This window comes from Spermophilus citellus, assembly GCF_964194105.1.
Source record: "Spermophilus citellus genome assembly, chromosome: 4".
Lineage (NCBI taxonomy): Eukaryota > Metazoa > Chordata > Mammalia > Rodentia > Sciuridae > Spermophilus > Spermophilus citellus.
This window is the reverse complement of record NC_138185.1, coordinates 129,057,134-129,078,406: the sequence shown is the minus strand read 5'-3', so window position 1 is coordinate 129,078,406 and position 21,273 is coordinate 129,057,134. Positions and strand designations below refer to the sequence as shown.

General features: G+C 36.9%; 1 protein-coding gene and 1 long non-coding RNA gene across 3 annotated transcripts in view; one reads left to right on the top strand and one right to left on the bottom strand.

Annotated features, from left to right (window-relative positions):
• Positions 1-16,879, bottom strand: part of SPPL2A (signal peptide peptidase like 2A) — a 46,236-nt gene extending 29,357 nt beyond the window's left edge. Inside the window, exons 1-4 of one of the 2 annotated variants that reach the window (XM_081292587.1) lie at positions 16,600-16,879; positions 1,606-1,725; positions 1,002-1,184; positions 441-530 (exon numbers count right to left, since the gene is read on the bottom strand). In XM_081292587.1, coding sequence (XP_081148713.1) covers positions 441-530; positions 1,002-1,184; positions 1,606-1,725; positions 16,600-16,665 — 459 coding nt within the window. In that variant the 5' untranslated portion in view covers positions 16,666-16,879. The remainder of the gene's footprint in view (positions 1-440; positions 531-1,001; positions 1,185-1,605; positions 1,726-16,599) is intronic. The other variant, XM_081292588.1, reaches the window with a different exon arrangement.
• Positions 16,880-18,355: 1,476 nt separating this feature from the next.
• Positions 18,356-21,273, top strand: part of LOC308647969 — a 98,017-nt gene continuing 95,099 nt past the window's right edge. Inside the window, exon 1 of the long non-coding RNA XR_014021748.1 lies at positions 18,356-18,452. This is a non-coding gene — a long non-coding RNA (uncharacterized lncRNA). The remainder of the gene's footprint in view (positions 18,453-21,273) is intronic.

Genomic DNA, 21,273 nt, shown 5'->3' with positions numbered 1-21,273 from the left:
GACATTTAAAACACAGAAATTCTATTATGGAATATGGCAGCAATCTTCCACATGTCATTTTGGAATGGACACTGTACATCAGTCAAGAAGACTAGACAACATAATATATTTTCTAGCCAAAAATATGAGCATATACTTTGGTTTATAAAATCTCAAAAGTGCAATGTTTCATATAATCATTTTGTTCAGGGATTTAAAATTAAGATACAAAAAAATGACACAAAGAGATTTTAATAGAACTCAAATAAACATTTTTTGTAAAGCCAGCCTTTGAGACACTTTGTGTCAAATGAGAGGCAAGTACTTCCCAAATAAAGACTTCATAGGCTTTTAAGCTTCTTGTTAGCAAATGCACCATAGATAATAATCAAAACTAAGTATCAGAGATTAAAGAGTTAGACCATTTATAAATTTCAGCTACTTTATAATTACTAATGTACCTGTTTCATATCTTTAAAGTCTTTTTTACTTATAAAGGCAATCAGTATTTTCACATCATCAAATTCAGACCTGTTCCCTGAGGGAGGAAACTAAAAGAAAAATACATATTATGAAAACTTATTAACTACTAATATATTTACAGAATAAAAGTGATACAAACTATTCTATTAAGAGTTAACATTATATCTTTCTTTAGCTATAAAACAAAGTTTGGGGAATTCTTTCTTAATATTATGAGTTCTCAAAATAGAATGAATCTTTTTAACGTGAATTTAAGCTAATATATACTATATATGATATCTGTGTATGGTCCATATTCACATACACATGCATATGTGTGTTTGTATATACGCATTCCTAACACAGTCTTTTCTATTCTAAGAATAGAAAACTACAAAACTTTTCAAATAAATGCCTATCAGATCCCAAATGTTTACTGACAAAGAATCCTACCATCAGATTATTTATCTCAGTCTCTAAACCACACACAAGAAAAGTTACTTAATTCCTATAAAATTTCATGTCATGAGCTCCAAAGAAGCCACAGTTTTAAAACTTACTAAGACACTGTTATTGGCAACCAACAATGCTTCGGCACCTCCTTTTTGTGCAATTCTGGCTTTTTCAAGTATATCGCAGGTTCCCCATTGTACCACAACTGCTTTGTTCTTTAGGCCACCAGGTGGAATATCAGAAAGGCTACACAGTGGTGTAGTAGTCAGATTCAGCAAACTAATGGAAGTCTGAAAATAAGAAATGTCTTTAACATGACAAATATCACATATTACCTACAGGCATTCAGTGATAAACACCAGTATCAATTTAATTCAGTGTTCTTTTAGGCACTGGGGTATAGCTTAGTGATGTAGATCATATTCTCAGTATGCATGAGGTCCTAAATTCCATCCTCAGCACTAAGAACAAAAAAGTGCTCTTTTTAATTAGAAATATTTTATGACAAACAATGAGGTTTGGAGGTATTTTAAAATTACACAACTTACTTCTCTCATAGAGAGAAAAACACTTAGCAAAGGCAATAAAATAATAATTATTAATAATGACCCTGTATCTAAATTAGTTCACACACTAAAACGTAATTCTCACTCATTTTCACTTTTCAATAGTTTTATTTTTATAAATAAAAAGTAACTCTGATTTACTTACTGCATTTTCTAGGGTACTTGGAAGCACTGTCCACTGAGGGTTATATAGAATGCAGTAGTCCTTAGATGGTAAATGTGTGCCATTTCCAGATGCATGCAGGACTGCTTCCTGGGCAGCTGTCTAAGACACAAATAATAATTTTCACACTGGCAATAATTGGGCTTTTAATAAAGCTGTTTACATACAGGTTTCACCAAATTTCCTTAAGAGGCTAAGTCTTCCAATGAATTTATTTCTTCTTGGTTTAGAGAATAAAAAGACAGATTGGGAATATGGAAACTATCCACATTTGCCCAGAACTCATTCTTTGAGGAAGACAGGTTATACCAGTCATATTCCAGGGAGGATTCTTGCTATCAGGTAATAACTTCAATCTTGCCTCACAGCCTGAAACTTTCCTCTCCAATCTCCTCTGAGTTATCACTTAATTGTTCATGTTGTATAGAAGAAATAAAAACTTTTTAGTTGTAGATGGACATAATATCTTCATTTTTTATTTATTTGTTTTTATGTGGTGCTGAAGATCGAACCCAGAACCTCATGCATGCAAGGCAAGCGTCCTATCACTGAGCCACAACCCTAGCCCAGAAGAAAAAGTTTTAAATACACTAAAAATCCCTCAACCTATCTTACCTTCTGCATTCTACTACTAACTAGCCTTTAAAAAGTTACATTATTATAAGTACTCTTGAGAAGAGAACCAGCTCAAATTTGATGTAAATTATTTTTATTCAAGTCTTCAAAATTCTGCAGCTCCCTATCCAAAAAGACCAATCCAAAGTTCAAAGTAAGGGAAAGAAAAGGATAAAAGTGATTGAAAAGAATAACTATAGTACGTAGGGATGAGGGACGAGAGAGATTATGAAATGAAGAAATACCCTAAAATGTTTAGAATATCAGGCCACATCACCAATTCTTTCAAACTTGGATCAGTACAGGTTTTTCCTCTTTCCTTCTGTGAGTAAATGTTTCTCTAAAACAATAAGGAAGAAAAAAGAGTGCTTGACAAATAAAGATGATATATCAAGCCTCTGCCATTAATGCCCAAATAGGTTGAATCATATGAAATTACTGATGTTTGACCATTTTTGACCTTGGGAATTTCAAACAAGTCAAACCATTTCAAACTATTCTTAATGAGTATAGAGATGTTCTAATCTATGTTCTCCTACCTGAAATGCTGCTTGAACATTTTTGATTAGAGGACTTTTTGGCATTCTCAGGGCTTCATTTGCTGTTAGTTCTAAGTAAATACAGGGAATTTCTGAGACATAATATCAAACTACACAAGAGTAATTAGATGTTGAAAAGAGAGTTTTTACTCAGCTATATACTTGGTAGCCATGAATGTTATGAGCTGAACCAATGTTATTTTTACTACATGCTACATTTATCCGATTCAATGCCATTGATTCACAAGTGAGGGTTCTGACACTAAAGAAGATACTAATATAACCTACCTAAGGTCATATAGTAGAATTATCTATGAGTCTATCTATATCTGCAGATATACATGAGAGTTGATTAGATTTAGGTTAAACATTTTGGGGAAGAATATTTTATAAGTGAACTGGGCACTTCTTAACTGCATCCAAAAATAAATGGCACATAACATTAGGATTTCCCACCACTAGTGATACTGAGTTTGATTATCAGGTTCAGGCAGTAACTGCAGAATTTCTAAAATGCAAAAGTATTTTTTTCGGGCTGGGGATGTGGCTCAAGCGGTAGCGTGCTCGCCCGGGTTCGATCCTCAGTACCACATACAAGCAAAGATGTTGTGTCCGCCGATAACTAAAAAAAATAAATATTAAAAAAAATTCTCTCTCTCTTTAAAAAAAAAGTATTTTTTTCCCTTTGTGATTGGTAAGTGACCAATCTGTGCCCCATGTGAAGAGTCCAACATCATTTCTCCAGGGTTTTGGCATTCATGATAGGCTTCACCTGAAAATTTTTATATATTATACTAGGAATGGCAAATGGCAAATGATGTCTTTTTAATATTGTTATTCATGAGCTAGTATTCTTCTTCTGTTTTTCTTTTTCTTTTTTAACAGTGCAGGAGACCAAATCCAGAGCCTCACATATGCTAGGCAATTGCTCTGCTACTGAACTAATACCTCCAGCTCTTTTTTGGAGACAGGGTGTCTCACTAAGCTGCCAAAGTTGGTCTCAAACTTGTAATCCTCCTGCCTCAGCCTCCCAAATAGCTGGGATTACAGACAGATGACAATTTGCTTAGCCTTAATATTTTTAAAAGGGCTTTATTGTTCCCCTCTATCACCTTTGTTCAGTATCACCAGAGTCATTTTTTAAAAACAACTCAATGCAGTATAATTAAAATTATTTGTTTGATGTTCAAATTTCCCCAAATTTAGTGAGCTAACTCTTTTAGTTAAGTCTTTATATCCTCTTTAGAAGACCTCATTTGTTTTTCAGGATTTCTTGCTTATTTGGCATAAGATATCCTGGGCTGACTTTGTCCTTCATCTGCTAAAGCCATTCCACAAGTTCCTTTTAGAGAGGAAAGATATTTAGATCAGGATCTGGATTTTAACTGTGCGCACTGTTGCTGAAATGGTATAATCTTTTTATAATTAGTATTCATTAAAAAATATATAGAATCCTGAGTCATATCCTATAGATAAATAAATGCACAGATTAGATTAATGTATAAGGTTATTGACTACAATATTATTCACTTTAGCAAAAAGTAAATCAACAACTTCGACCAGCAAGGGAATGATTACATAACAGTATCTATAGAATGCAGTTATTAAGGGAAACACCTAGATCTATCTCTAGAAACAGATAATGTCCAGTAGTAAGAAAAGCAAGTTCCAGAGAGGCATTTATAGTGCAATCCTATTTTTATGTAAATAATGACTTCTCTAAAAGCCCCTTTATATGTATGTGTGTGTGTATATATATAAATATAAATATATATGCATATATATATCTGTACATATGAATCTGTGTGGAGGAGACACACACACACATCAAAAGAAAAAGTGAGAGGAAAATAAAGGCAAAAGCAAGGGAGAAGGCTGGGGTAGTGAGTACTTGCTTAGCTTATGCAAGGCCCTGGGTTCATCCCCAGCACCACAAAAAAATAAAACAAAACAAAAACCCTAATGATTAGAAGAAGAGAAATTAATAAAAGGAATAATATTCAGGCAAAACAATTGGGTACACACAAAGTTTCTTCCTCTCATCCTCACACTCATTCTTAGGGGTTTCTTTTGTATCTTTCCAAAACTATACATAAACATTTAAGATAAATATATACATATATATTTGTTTACAAATTAGGGTCATGCTATACATACTGCTCTGTAGCTTTTCTAAAATTTAATGTATTGGGTTTTCCATACTGCTAAATATATACTACTCTTGTTATATAACTATAATATTTTGTTTTTTTATACATACAAAACTCTAAAGGATTTTTAAAAAATCTTTAAGTGTCCAAGGAAGAACAAAGATGTTCAAACTGAGTATGATTTACTGCTATAGAGGGATTATTATCTTTTCTATAAGTAAGTGTACAAAATTTGTCAATGATAAATGCAAATCTCATTGATGTATAAATTACTAAGGTAAAACAAATTTTAGTAGAAGACTAATATAAAATATGAAAGTATAAACACATATAATTTTAAAATGGTTAATACTGAATGTGGAGCATCAGTAGGCCTATACAACTTGAGCATTTCCACTACATCTTTAAATATCTTGGTAAAATTTCTCATACATATTGCATGGCTCTAAAAATTCAGTTTGTTACAATAGATATTATGTTATAATATGATAGGTAATGTTATAGAATATATAACATTATAGATAAAATGTTATTTTTTAATATAAAAATAAAAACTCTTGAGGTTTGAAATTAGAGTCCTAGGATAAAATGCCCGTTTCACGATTTACTAGCTATGTTATAAGTCATTTAACTTACCTTAAGTTTCAATATCCTCAGCTTTGAGATGACAATAAACACCTGGACTTCATAAAGTTGTCATAAGGATTAAGATATATTATGCAATTATTTGCAGATATTAAGTTCTTAGTAAATGGTAATTATTACTAATAATACATCTACCACCTAGCCAAGTACTTGTATGATGCAAAAGAAATACAAAAGATTAATGGTTGGAAGATTAATGGTTACTTAGGGCTTAATGAAATGTAAACGTGGAGACTGACAGCTAAAGTGTATGGAGCTTCTTACTTTTTAAATAAGGTTATTTTTATAGCAGTTTTAGGCTCACAGCAAAACTAAACATAAAGTACAGAGTTCCCATATATGCCCTTATCTGACACAAACACAGCCTCCCCTACTATCAACATCCCTCCCATCAGAGTGGTACATTTGTTACAAGATATAAATCTTCATTGACACATCATCACCCAAAGTCCACACTTTGCATTAGGGTTCACTCGTGCTGTTTTTCATTGTTATAATTTGGATCTTAAAGGACTCCCAAAGACCCATATTGCTATATAGGTTTGGTTACCAACCTATCATGTTATTAGGAGGTAGAAAACTTTTAGGAGATGGAAAGAAGCTAGGTCAGAAGGAGTATGGTCTTGAAGAAGATATTGGAACCACAGTCCATTCCACTCCCTCTTTGCTTCCTTGCCACCATGAGGTGAGCAGATTCATTTGCCATGGTGTACTGTCTTGCCACGGGCAACAGGACGAAATGATCATGTACTGAAAACTATGAAACTGTGAGCCAAAATAAATCTTTTATTCTCATAAATTGATTTTTTTTCAGGTATTTCTGTCACAGTCAAAGCTAACACAGAAAATTGGTACTAAGAAGTGGGGTCATTGGTGTTAACTATACCTGATTATGTGGTTCAGAAGCCTTTGGAATTGGTCTACAGGAGGAGTCTCGAAAGTCTGGAGAAGCAGGAAACAGAAAGCTTAAAATGCTGTAAGCTGAGCTTAACTGGTAATTCTGGTGAATGCTCATAAGACCATAATGCCGACAGAAAGGTAGACAGTGAAGGCCAGGTTCACAGGTTTCAGATGGAAATGAGGACTGTACTGCGAATTGGACTGAAAGGTCATTTATGTTACATTTTGATAAAGAACTGGTCTACATGTTGTCCGTGCCCTGAGACTTTGTAGAAGACCCAGTTTAAAGGTTATGGACTAATTAATCTGGCAGAAGTTTTAAAGCAGCACAGCACTGCAGGCTGTGCCATGGGTATTACTGGCTGCTTTTAGCCAAATACATATTTAGAATTGGGAGTAGAAGATAGAGCAGAAAGATTTGAAAAACTTGAAGTTTGGCCAGAAAAGTGTGTTTAAAACTGTGGGGAAATTTAGTATCATTAAAAAGCAGCCAAATAATTTACATAGCAAAGATGCCTGGAGGGCATCTCAGAAATCAGCAGGAACTAAACCATCACAGGCTCAAAGGTGTAAAAGTGTAAACCTTTAACCTGAGAAGTGAGCATTGGAGTACCCCATTTGCACAGGGCCACTAGGGACTATCTCCTCAGGATTCATTTTGTATTCAAGACCTTTGACAGTTCAGCAGTCAGGACACGCTGCAGCCATGATTCAAGACAATCTAGGTATGGCTCCCACTGGCAGCAGACCTTGGCATTGCCCAAATGGTGCTGGTTTTGCTGGCATTGAGAAATGCAAGAGACACGAGGTCACAGAATCTTCCACTGAAATTTCAAAGGAAAGGCTGGGGGCTAGGTAGTGTGTAGTAAAGTCAGGGTCTCTGCAAGCAGCTTGACAGGGTAATGCATAAAGGTGTGAGAGAGAAGCTGAAGATTGAGATGGAGACTCTACGAAGTAAGAAAGACCAGGAATGTGGAATGCCTGCTAAGGAAACTGCAGGCTGAGAGCAGAGCTAGCCCAAGAGAATATTTGTGTTGCAGGGAGCAAAGTCACAGGGGCTGGGCTATCCAAGCCTTTTAGAGCTCATGTATGCTACTGTGTGCCCAGATTCTGAAATTAGACCTAGAGGATTTAATATTTTCCCTGATGGGACCCTTTCTTTCTATGCCCCTATTCTTCCCTGTAGAATGGGACTGTTTATCCTCTGCCACTGTATCTTGGAAATATGTACCTTTCTAATTTCTGTATGTGGTTCACAGTTGAGTTTGCCTTGAGTCTCAGAGGAGATTTTGGATTTGAACTTTTCGCAGTGCTGGAATATTTAAGACTGGGGACTCTTGGAGATGGACTGAATGCATTTTGTGTTGAGAGGGACATGAACCTTTGGAGGCCAGAAGCAAAATGTGATGATTTGGAATTTTTTGCGGGGGAGGTACAAGGGCTGGAACCCAGGGGCACTTAACCGCCAAGCCACATCCCTAGCTCTTTTTACTTATTTTAAGACAGGGTCTCACTAAGTTGCTTAGGGCCTTGCTAAATTGCCGAGGCTGGCTTTGAACTTCCAATCCTCCTGCCTCAGTCTCCTGAGCTGCTGGGTGGTTTGAATCTTAAATGTCCCCCAAAGATCCATATATGCTGCAGGCTTGGTTGCCAACTTGTGGCATTATTAGGAGGAGGAGTCTAGTGGAAGAACATTAGGTCACTGGGAGCATGACCTTAAAGGGGATATATGGATACTGGCCCCTTCTTCTTTTTCTGCTTCTTGACCACCATGAGATAAGCAATTTCTTCTGTTGTGTAGTCTGTGCCAAGATATATTTCCTTGTCAAGGCTCAAAGGTAATAGAGCCAAAGGACCATGAACTAAAACCTATAAAACTATGGCCAAAATAAATCTTTCCTCCTTACAAGATGATTTTTTCTCAGTTATTTTGTTACAGTGATTGAAAGCTACACATCCATTCTATGGGTTTGGACAAATATATAATGACACATACCCACCATTATAGTATTATGCTGAACTGTTTAACTGCTCTAAACAGCCTCTGTACTCTACCTACTGGGTGTCTTTTTTGAAGTGATGAAATGTTCTAAAATTGGCTATGGTTATAGTTATAAATATCTGTGAATATACTAACACTGAATTATATACTTTACATGGGTGAAGTGTTAAGTATGTGGGTTATATCTCAGTAAAGCTGCTACAAAAGGAAATACAAGTCAAGAAATTATACTCTTATTGTGAAGATTAAAAACAATTCTCTAGTTATATTTAACATAATACCCCCTACTCCATTATCCATGCCATCTTTTAGCTCTTCCAGGACTCTACATGTTTTCCAATTTTCACCTGATACATATTAAGCTATTAACCTTTACCCCTGTAAATATTTAATTTCCTCAAAAGCTCTGCCAGATTAGTTATGTATGGTTTTCTTTTTTCTTGAATATTATACTTAGCAATTTGTGTAACCATTTCCTTCTTTTTAGTATACAGATCAATGCTTGCTGAACTTTAATGTTCTTATTAAAGTGTACATTCTGATCCAGCGGGTTTTAATCATGCTTCCTTCTAGCATGATTATGCATTTCTAACAAGCTTCCAGGTGATGCTCTGATGTTGGTCTAAAGTATATGATTAAAGAGTTTATCATGAGTAACAATGAAAGACATTAGTCTTCTAGACAGTACAAGAGTGCTCTTAAGAATTTTTTCAAAAGATGAGAGACACTGCATCTGCAGTTAGCTGATACAACCAAAGTTTGTATTTTGGCAAACAGTTCCCCCATTACTTTCTTTTATTTATTTATTTTTTTTTACTTTTTTTTATTGGTTGTTCACAACATTACAAAGCTCTTGACATATCATATTTCATACATTAGATTGAAGTGGGTTATGAACTCCCAATTTTACCCCAAATGCAGATTGCAGAATCACGTCGGTTACACATCCACAATTTTACATAATGCCCTATTAGTAATTGTTGTATTCTGCTACCTTTCCTATCCCCTACTATCCCCCCTCCCCTTCCCTCACATACTTTCTTTTCTTTTTATGCTGGGGTTGAACCCAGGACTTTGTGCATGGTAAGCATGTGCTCTACCACTGAGCTATACTCCAACCTCCGGTTCCATTTCTTCTATGTGTTCATTTTAAAACTCCTCAGTACATACCACTGGGTCCTGGTGTACCACTCTAGGGTAGCTATCTACTACTCTCATAATCTCAAATGATACCCAGTTCATGTCAAATAAAATCTATTTTCTAAACAAGAATATATAAAGTGGCAATATAATTACTGGTAAATGCAGAGGAGGAACAGTTATATACCCACTACTCTTTAAATGTAGGAAGTATCCTCTTCTTTACAAACATTTTTCTCTTTTACAAAGACATTCATTTTAAATCAATAGCAACAAAAAAAGAATTGAAAGGGGACTCAGAGAAAAAGTAGAGTTGGGACTGTTATGTCTGAATCACACATATTCTAAAATCAGGCCTAAATAACTTTCTGATCACTCTTTCCTCTCTAATAACTTATGTAATCTAGCCAACTTACATTCTTACATTGTTTCCAGTCTTTTTTCCAGTATTCAAGGATTATAAAAATGATGCATTGAAAGTGACCAGACCCAGACACACAGATTATTAAGCATAATCTTAATTACTTAAATAGAGGCTGAGTGGGAGCTAAGGCATCAAATAGAGATTTACAGGGAATCAGAATAGTCTGTGGGCCATGGGAAAAGCAAGGCCAGGATCATTTCTTGCATTTGGAGAATCTGAAACATGTAATACAAAGGCTAAGAGGTACTAGGGTGTGGGGAAGAGACAAGGTAGTAGTCATTCATTCATTCAAGACCCTGCAGTTTATGAGGTGTACAGGAGGCAGTAGAGAACGTCAAGTAAGCATTACTGTAATGGGTATATGTAATGATTAAAGGTAATAAAATTCTTCCTCTCTCTCTCCCTTCCTTTCATTTTAGGAGAAGGGAAGAGACTATACCTGGAGACTTTCTGGCCTAACTTTTGATAAACAGATCCAATTCAGGTGTTTTTATTTATTTGTTTTTTATGGTATCAGCAATCAAACCTAGGGCTTTCTGCATGCCAGGAAAGCTATCCCCCACTAAGCTACATCCCTATTCCTTCTGGTGGTTTTTTAGGAAAAAAAAAATCAAACTTAAACATAACTTTTCCTAGCTTTAAATTTTTTCTTATAAATAAGATTCATAATTCATCGTATCAATCTTGTGTTCTATTTTAGACTCAGAAAAAAATTATAACTGCATAATTCAGTGGAAAACATGTTGAAAGACTTGAGTCTAGTCCCATTTTGGGGGAATTTCTATGATCTGGGACAAGCCAGAATCTTCAAGAGCCTTTTCAGAATTATTTTGCATTTCAAAGGAGATTTACATGTAGCTATTACACTACTGATACACAGCCATGAGTGAATTAGAATGCAGACAATAGGATGAGGAAATTCAGACATCTCAGATGCAAGAAGGTAAGAGAAAAATCATGAAGAACATGAAAGTAAAAGGAGGAATGTGACAAAACCAGACAGCTCAGGCTGCTATAACTGTAGACTGGGTGGCTTAAACAACAGAAATTTGTTTTTTCATGGTTCTGAAGGATGGAATTCTAAGATCAAAGTTCCAGCAGAGTCAGCTTCTGGTGAAGGCTTTTCTCCTACCTAGGAGACAGCAATCTTCTCACAGGGTCCTCATAGTGAGGAGAGAAATTGACTAAACTATCTGTATTTCTTCTTAAGAGGGCATTAATCCTGTCACGAGGGCTCAGGTTCTACCCTCATCTAAACCAAAATTATCTCCCAAAGGCCACACGCCTAAATACTGTCACATTGGAGGTCAGGATTTCAAAAAATTTGGGGGGGACACAATTCAGTTAACAGTAGCTCACCTCTAACTATCAAATTCTTGTCCTCTTACAGACAAAAAATGTTCATTCCATCTCCATAGCCCCCCGAATCTTAACATATTCCAACACAACTCAAAAGCCTATAGTCTGAAGTCTTATTTAAATCTAAATCGGATATGGGTAAGAATCAAGGTATGATACATCCCAAGGTAAAATTATGCTCTAGTTTTGAACCTGTGAAACTAAAAAAAAAAAAAAAAAAAAAAAATTGTTTCTAAAATATAAAGATGGTACCAGCATAGAATTGACATTCTCATTCCAAAAGGAAAGAAATAGAAGGAAAGAAGTGGTGATAGGTATTGACAAAGTCCCAAACTGAGTAAGGCAAATTCTATTAAGTCTTGAGGTTCAAGAATAATCCATGGGCTTGATATCCCATCTTCCAGGCCATGGCTCTCTAGGATGACCCTAACTCTTTAGTTCTGCAGGGAATTGCCTCACAACTTAAGGCAGGTACCTCATGACTCACTGGCTGTTATGCACCCCAAAGACTCTGCGTAGAAGACATCTGACATATTGAAACCAAGGTGACAGACCTAATGATCTCTAAATAGCCTTCACTTTCACTTTTCCCTTTTCTGGTAAAATAGCACATTCATAGCCAAATAGCTCTATTGCATTGTCTTGTCAAATACAAAATGTGTGACAGTCTTTCTTCATTTCATCTCTGTTTCCATCCCCTTCAGTTCAAACCAGCAGTATTTCTGCTTATATAATCCTATAACTCTTCATCAAATGGTTGTTCAACTACATTGTGTTTTTTTCAGAAATATATTTCTCACTTTTAAATATGGATAGGCTAAATATTTTCCAAATCTTCAAGTTCTAGTTCCATTTTGCTTAAAAATTCCTTCTTTTTTTGGAGAGGGTACTTGGGATTGAACTCAGGGCACTCAACCACTGAGCTACATCCCCACTCTATTTTGTACTTTATTTAGAAATGGTCTTACTGAATTGCTTAGTGCTTGGCTGTGGCTGAATCTGGCTCTGAATTTGCAATCCTCCTGCCTCGGCCTCCTGAGTTGCTGGGATTAGAGGCATGTGCGACCATGCCCGGCTAATAATTCCTTCTTCAATTCACTTCTCCTTTCATATTTTACTATAAGAAATCAAGATTAAGCAACCTATTTCTTCATTACTTTAATAAGAAATCTCACATAAATGTTCAATTTTTATCAACATACCTTATAATACAAACAGAGATATGATAAATTGTGGTATAAAAGTGTATTAAGAATTGTAATGCAAAAAAAAAAAATAAGACAGCCCATGTATAATGACATAATTTGGCATGAACATACTTTATATACAGAGATACGAAAAATTGTGCTGTGAATGGATAATTATGATTGTAATGTATTCCTCTATTGTCATGTATGTAAGAAATAAAAATTTTAAAAAATGTTCAATTTTTTCACTCGCTAAGTTCTACCTTCCACAAAACACTAGAACATATCTCAGCTAGGTTCTTTGCTCTTTTTGTCAAAGGCTGCTTTTTATCTACAGTCCAATAACATGATCCTCATTTCCACTTCAGACCTCATCAGAATGGACATTTTGTTCATATTTCTACACACACCTCAAAATTCTTCCAGTGCTTACTCATTATCTACTTCAAAAGTTACTTTTATGTGTTTAGATATTTGTTATAATAGTATCTTTGAGTACTCATTCTTGGCACTAAACGGTGTCTTGGCTCATCCAGCCACAACACAATACCACAGAGTGGTTACATAAACAACAGAAATTATTTTTTCTCCACAGTTTTGGAGGCTGGAAGTATAAGATAAAAGTGCCAGAAGGATTAGTTTCTAGGGTGGGCTCTCCTCCTGGCTTGGAGATAGCCACCTTCACACTGTGTTTTAACATGGTAAGGAGAGAGAACAATATGCTCAGAGCTTCTTCTTAGAAGGGCACTAATTCTATCATGAAGATTCCACCCTGGGGACCCTCACACTGGGGGTTAGGGCTTCAGCATATGGATTTGGGAGGGGTCATATTCATTATATAGCACAGAAGCTTAGCATGTCTTGAGTAACTTGACTGCTTGAGTAACATCTTTCCCCTGGAGATTGGGAGAAGAGGACAGAAAAGAAAGAATTAATTAAAATTATTTGAGTTGGGATAGTGTACAAAAAGAATGTAAATTTTTTTTAAAGAGAGAGAGAAATTTTAATATTTATTTTTCAGTTTTTGGTGGACACAACATCTTTATTTTATTTTTATGTGGTGTTGAGGATCGAACCCAGCACCGCACTCATGCCAGGCAAGCTCGTTACCGCTTGAGCCACATCCCCAGCCCAAGAATGTAAATTTTCAGAGAGATTTTTTTCTTCCTGGGTTCCTAATTATCAGCTCATTTAAGTAGTTCAAACAGCTATGTAATACTTCAAAATCTTTGAAGTAGAGAAAATTTTGATGAAAAACATTATGAGAAATACTGAAGGTTCTTCAGAGAACTTTGAAGCAATTTTAAAAAACAGATACAGATTAAACATCACTTGTTCTCTCTGAAAAAATACCCTATGACTGGGTCCACACTGTGAGATAAAGATCTAATAATTGGGACTGGGGACGGAAAAGCATGAAACAGAATTATGGCAAGGTCAAGACAGAATTAACCACCCAATAGGAACTCTTTTTATTTCTAGACCTAAATGTTTAACATGTTCTAAGATGATCAGAATAAAAGTCAGCTGTGGTAGCTCATGCCTGTATTCCCAGGAAATGCCTGTAATCATAGGACACTGAGGCAGGAGGATAGAAAGTTTGATGCAAGTATGGAGAACTCAGCTAGATCCTATTTCAATATAATAAAAAAAAGGCAGAGATCTAGTTTAATGATAGAGCACTTGCCTAACATGTGCAAGGCCCTGGGTTCAATCCCTAGGACCACCAAACCAACCAACCAAACCAAACCAAATAAAAAAATTAAAACGGCTAAATACGCTATAGCTTAAGTTCAAAATATACAGTGAGATCACTCTGATAGGAAGAAAACAAGATGAGGAGGGCAGGTTAAATGATCTTTAATGGCCTTTCAATACTAAATCCTCTGCCTCTTCTTCAAAAAAGTGGAAATGGTTTTTGAAAATTATGTGCTGTTCTAGATGAAGATGTTGGCCCTGACTAAGGGAAAGAAGAACCAGCTTCAAAAGCCTAGAAAGAAGAAATGAAATGACTGAGTTGGCATCATTAATTCAAATGAACTTAGGCCACCTACAACTATAGTTAGGAAAAAGAAAAAAACAAGGGCTTCAGGGAGAAAATGGTAAAAGACTTCAGATAGTGAGTGCTGGAGGAAAAAACTAGCTATTCATTAAGAAGGAAAGAGAGCTTCTGCTGAGAAAAAGAAAAGGAATGAAAAGAGACCATTTTAGGGGATTGAAGGAAGGAAGCTTCAGGAAGAAAATAAATTCAAAGGCAAACAAACAAGAAAGAATTTAAAATAATAGCTGGAATTGAAAAAGACCTTCACAATTTAAAGATTTTGTCGACTTATTCACAGTCATTAACAGTGCCTGCCATATAATAAACGAACACCAAATACTTGTGGGGTAAAAAACAATGTTACTTAATTCCCACAACAATCTTGGGACTGAAGAGTACAGAACCCAAGATTAATATGGTAAGATATCATACAGAGGTACAATCTTAAATATCCTAAAATCTAGAGTGTGGGAGACACAAGCTAGTTACAATTTAGAACAGGGATAACCTTTAGGTTTGTGAAGCCCATAAAATTGTGAATATTCTCCTTATATTTTTCTGGTGAGAAGTTCAGAGCTTTTGGTAAGAATTTCAATGTGAGTTTATGAGGCTAAATATAGTGGGAATATGTATTATTAGGCTAAATATAGTGGGAATATGAGATTATATCAATATCTACATATAGATATAATCAGCTTAAACAATTCAAATAAAAATTAGTGCAAACACACTTTGCTAAGTTTTATATGTAGGTTTTAAGTTTGTGTACATTTACATACTCTCTGAAATTACTATCCTTTGGATAGATATGATCTGTCTGATTACACAGCAAACACCTCAAAAACCCAGACTAAGGCTGCTACTTTGATATTCATTTTATAATGTATTTTCGCACTCCCTCAAGACAATTTTTATAAGTTCATTCGGGTTTCTAATGTTACCTAGCAAAATTATGAATACATCAAAGGCATTTAACACTTTGTGGCTTAGATTTTCTTAATAAACGTTAAAGCACTTTCATTTTGAATATATTCACTAATTATTATCCTTTAAACTGGAGAGTAGACAAAATATACTCTCAGAGAAGTTACACATTCTAATGGAAAAGAAAGACATACAGCATATAGATCTTATATAAATAACCTTTAAATGTTCTCAACCTGAAACTCCCTAAGTGAAAGCCAATAGGCACAAAATCTGAAACACTGAACAATGACCTCCTAATCACCCACTGAACCTCATATCACTTGATGATTAATTTTAAAACATTATTTTCTGTAATTATGAAAACAAACTTGGGAGCACTTATTGTGTATATTTTCCTTCTCTTAGCTGATATTTCACGCCTTTAAAACAGACAACTGAAAAACCACTAAAGGCATTACTTTGTTATTTTAAGTTATTTTAAATTATTACTATTACAACACAAAACTAAACAAACCCTGACAAAGGAATCACATAGGCCCCCAAAGACTAAGAAGGAACTAAGAGGGATAAGGAAAAACTAAAATAATAATAATAACCAAATAAGCTGAATTAGTGCAATTAAATTAAAAGCGCAGTCCTTGAACCGCTAAGCACTCAGGGGCCTTTATTCACAGGGGAAAGAGGTTAATAGGAGATAAAATGGGCCAGACAATAAAACCCAGATGCCAATTGAAAAAAAAAATGCCTACACAATGAAAAATTAGAGAGGCACCCAGGTCAACGTCGTGTAAGGGATTGCGCGGATATCTTTGATGGGTCGGGAGGGAACAGGGTGATGGAAGAAACAGGGATAAAAAGGAGGCTGGAAGGACGGAATGAGCGGCGGTAGGTGAGGGGAACCAAGAGCGAAAGCAGGCCGCGGAGCGCGGAGCGAGGCCCGGCGGGGCCATGGGGCGGGCGGAGGGGGCTGGGAAGGCGCCCCTGCCCTCCGGGCCCCGCCCCGCCCCGGGGAGGCCCGACGCCCGCCCGCTCGCCCGCCCCACTTACCAGCGGCAGCAGGAAGCCCCACATCAAGGCGGCGGCGGAAGCGGGCAATCTCCCCTGCGGGCCCATCGTACTGGTGGGCGCGCAGCCTCCGCGTCGCTCTGCGGGTGCCTCAGTGGCAGTGTTCGGCCCGGACCGCGCCTGCTGCCGGGGCCGCTACAGCAGCGCGGACTTCCTCTTCCGGCCCCGCCCGGGAGACGCGGAAAGCCCCGCGTGGGGCTCTGAGTCCCAGCGGCGGCCGGCCACGCTCTGCGGGTCTGGGCGTGCCAGTGTCCAGCTGTCTGACCGTCACTCCCGCCAGACCTCGGGCAGGCCAAGGGACCTTCTCAAGCCCTTTCTCCTGGAAGTAACTGCCCAGGTCCTGGAGCCCATCAGTAGTTAGCCCATCAGTAGTTTCTGGCCATTCTAACTCATTAGCCCATCAGTAGTTTCTGGCCATTCTAACTCACACACATACCTCCCAAATGTTCACTCACTCCCAAATGTTGCGACCACCTTATCCAAGCCACCAACGTTTGTCTTTTTCCAAACTGGTCTCAGCCAGCCTCCAGACAGCTCCTTACCCCACGATCCCAGAGTGATCTTTTTAAAAATATAAATCAGATCATGTCATTCTTCATCAGCTTGCATAAAATACAAACTCTAGTTTGGCTGGGCATGGTGGCTTGCACCTGCAGTCCATACATACTACTCTCCCAGCTATTCAAAAGATTGAGGGAGGAGGATCACTTGAGCCCACAACATAGTGAGTCCTCATCTTAAAAAAAAAAAAAAAAAAAAAGAAGCCTAGAAAGTCTACATAATTTGGCCCTGGCCTTCCTCTCCGTTACCATCTTCACTATTTTCCTGTGCATTAAGAAGCACGGTCCTTCTTTGGTCTTTCCTTCCTTCCTTGATCCTTCTGGCCCTATCGCTAGTAGTCCTTTCTGCTAGAATGCCCTTCTCTCTAAAACTCACAATGTATGACTTGTTGGCATTCACTTAGCATAAATGTCACTTCCCCAGAGGGAACTTCCTGACATACCCAATCTAAAGAAGCCTTTAGTTGCGTTCATACCATGATTTATTTTAATTCTCTGCATAGTACTTTTCATTCTCTTACATATCTTTGTTTATCCATCCATTTATTCATTTATTATGTTGCATACCACTTGATAGCAACCAGTGTCCTTACTTTGCTGCTGTATGCCTTACACCTACAAAATCTGGCAAATAGTATATCCTCAAATATTTGTTGGATGACTATTTCATACCAAACACTGCCATCTCCCAGAATGAAGGACACAGATGTGTGAGCCAACACACTTCATAGTGACTCTTTTGTTTGCACAAGGTGCTAAGAAGTATTAAAAGGAGGTATAAATGGGGTGCCAGGAAAGATTCCAGCCTGAGCTGAGTCTAGAAGGGCGAGATAATTTTAGCAAGGCAAAGGGTAGAGGAAGGGGGGCACTTCCAGGAACAGTGAAGCACTAAGGTTAAAGCCAAAAGTGGCATTGGAGGAACTACAAAATTTAAGCTTGGCTGAAGCTGTGACAGATGAAAGATGAAATGTGAGAAGAGGGCAAAAGCCAAATCACAGTAGACTGGGACTGCTTGGGATGTTAGGATTCATCCTGAGTGGTAGAGAGAAAATGAATAGTAAATAGAGCAATGACATACAATTTCTGTTTTGGAAGCTCTCTGTGATTGGCAGGGTGGCAAATGGATTAAAACAAGGCAAGAAGTAGAAGCTGGGAGACCTGTTAGACAACTGTAGAAACTTAACCAAGGCAGCGCAGAGTGAGGATCTGATACAAGAGTATGGCAGAAGAAATGGGGAGGAGAAGATGGATCTGAAAGATCTGGAGCAGATTTTGGTAACTGAGAGGAGGTGGGATAAGAAAGAGGGATGATTCCCAGGATTCTTCCCTGGGCTGTCTATTGAGATGGATTGGCACAAAAAGGGAGGGAATAGCTGAAGGAGGCAAATTACTTCTGGATGTGAGTTTGAAATACTTGTGTAATATTGAAGTGCAAATGTATGTAGGTTATGGCTACTTGGGTTGGTCTGAATCTAGTGTCATGGTAAAGCCAAGAACTTGGGAATCCTGCCTGTCAATCTGGACTCTTCATATGTTCTGGCTTCCAATGGCAAACCAAGTTCCCCTTTTATAAAATGGTTTTGATGAACTGGATGACTTCATCTCTAAATATTCCCTTGAAATGTTTATTCTTGTAGCCCATTGCTTAGTAAGTCTCTAACGTGACTCCTGGAGCTATCTGAAGATTTCTGGGTTTTCTGCTTACATTTTTCTTCACCTTTATTAGTAAAAAATTTGAACTTGCCTGTGTTACAGGCTAGTTTGTGCAGTCTCTCTTTACATAGGTTTTTCATTTGAAAAATGTTGACACCAATATCTGTCCTACCTACCTCATTAGTTGTAAAAATGTCATGATGCCAGGCACAGTGAGTGGTGCATGCTTATAATCCCAGCCACTCAGCAAGAACCTGTCTCAAAATAGAAATAAATAATAAAATTAAAAAGAGCTGGGGATGTAGCCCAATAGCTATGCATCCCTGAGTTCAACCCCCAGTATGAATAAATAAATAAGTAAAAAAAAATCATGAATTATAAAATGTGAATAAAGTTACTCTGAAAATTAAAAGAAAAAGGAGGAATGAGATAGAGAAGGAGAAGAAAAATAGAAGGCTGTGCTCAAAAGTGTTAGCACTGTTGTCATAATTCTTGTTATCAGAATGCTTTTTCCTTGGTCAAAGTCCCTGTGAAGGATGAAGTGAAGAATGAAAGAGTTAATGGAACACTAAAATGTCCTCATTCAATGATTTAACTTCTGGAAAGGCTACTAAGGTTTCTTTGTAGTACACATCTGTTACACATCAATTTCCCTACAAATATTAGAGAGGATGAAGAGTAACTGGATTTTTCTAGTAAATATTTTTCTTCTCTTCAGAAACTATAGAGTAAAATAATATCATTAGATTAAAGATCATTTTGAGCCAACATGGTGGTGTACACCTGTAATCCCAGCTACTCAGGAGGCTGAGGTAGGTAGATCACAAGTTTGAGGCCATCCTCAGCAATTTAGTAAGACATTGTCTCAAAAATAAATAAATGAAAAGGGTGGGCTGGGGTTGTGGCTCATCGGTACAGCACTCGCCTAGCACTTGCGAGTCCCTGGGTTCGATCCTCAGCACCACATAAAAAAATAAATAAACAAAATAAAGGTATTGTGTACAACTAAAAATAAATAAATAAAAATGCTTTCCTCTTTAAAAAAAATGGTAACGATGTAGCTCAGTGATAGAGCACCCCTGGGTTCAATCCCCAGTACCTCCAAAAAACAAAAAATTAGTTGTTTTTTTTTTTTTTTTTTTTTTTTAATTTTTGGTACTGGGTATTGAACCCAGGGGAAGCCTAACCACTGAGCCACATCCCTAGCCCCCCCTTTTTTTTTAGTAGTGAATGGACACAATATCTTCATTTTATTTATTTATTTTTATGTGGTGCTGAGGATCGAATCGGCCACTGAGCCACAACCCCAGCTCCACAAAAAATTAGTTTGATTTGTAAATATACTTAATTAATAGAATTTCTTTTTCCAAAGATAAAAGGATGTTATTTGTTGTCAGAAAATTTCTATTTTCTAGGAAATGAATAAGAAATTTTGGCTTCATTTTACAAAAGAGGAAACTGCCAGGTTGACAGCCAAGGAGAAGGAGCTGAAACCTAGTACCCAGCTCTTCACACTAGATCATTCATACAACCTGTTGTTTGCTAGCACTGAACAGTGTTGTATTTTTAAATTTTTTTGTAGTTGTAGATGGACAGCATGCCTTTATTATATTATTTTTATGTGGTGTTAGGGATCAAACCCAGTGCCTCTCATGTACTAAGCAAGTATTCTGCCACTGAGCTGCAGCCTCAGTCCCTGAATAGTGTATTTTACACAAGGAACACTAAAGAAGAGTGGTAGTAAGCCCCAAATAATTTCCTGGGCAAATGGATAATTACTTTAGTCTAGAACAGTGATTCTCAATCTTGGCTACTTATTAGAACCATACAGGGAACTTAAAAGGATACTGATACTCAGGTCTAGTCCTGCTACCCACCTCCCACCCCCAGATTCAGATCCTAAATTTAATTGGTCTGGATGTGGCCTATGCATCAGGATTATTTCAAAGCTTTCTAGATCATTCTAACACGCAACATTCTAAGAGAAACCGTCTTTTAGCCAAGAATTTTTAAAGTATGACCTCTGGACCAGGTCCCTGATAATGGTGTCAACATCACCTGGGAACTATAAGAAACACAAATTCTTGGGCTGGATCCCAGACTCCCAGATCTCTGGGGTTAGAGCCTAGCAATCTGTTTTAATAAGCCCTAAGTGATCTTAATGTACCCTAAAATTTGAGAACCTTTGGTTTACAGCATTTCCCTATAAGTCTGGCTACATATTAGAATAATCTGAGAAATTAAGATAAAAACAAACCCTATGCTCCAACATTAATGAAACTGGAAGTCAAAATAGATGAATTCATAATTATAGTTAAAGGATTCAATATCTCTCTAAAATTGAAAGAACAAATAGGCAGAAAATCATTAAGGATACAGAAGACTTGGTCTAATTGGCATTTACAAAAAATTTCACTCAACAACTGCATAATTATTTTATTTT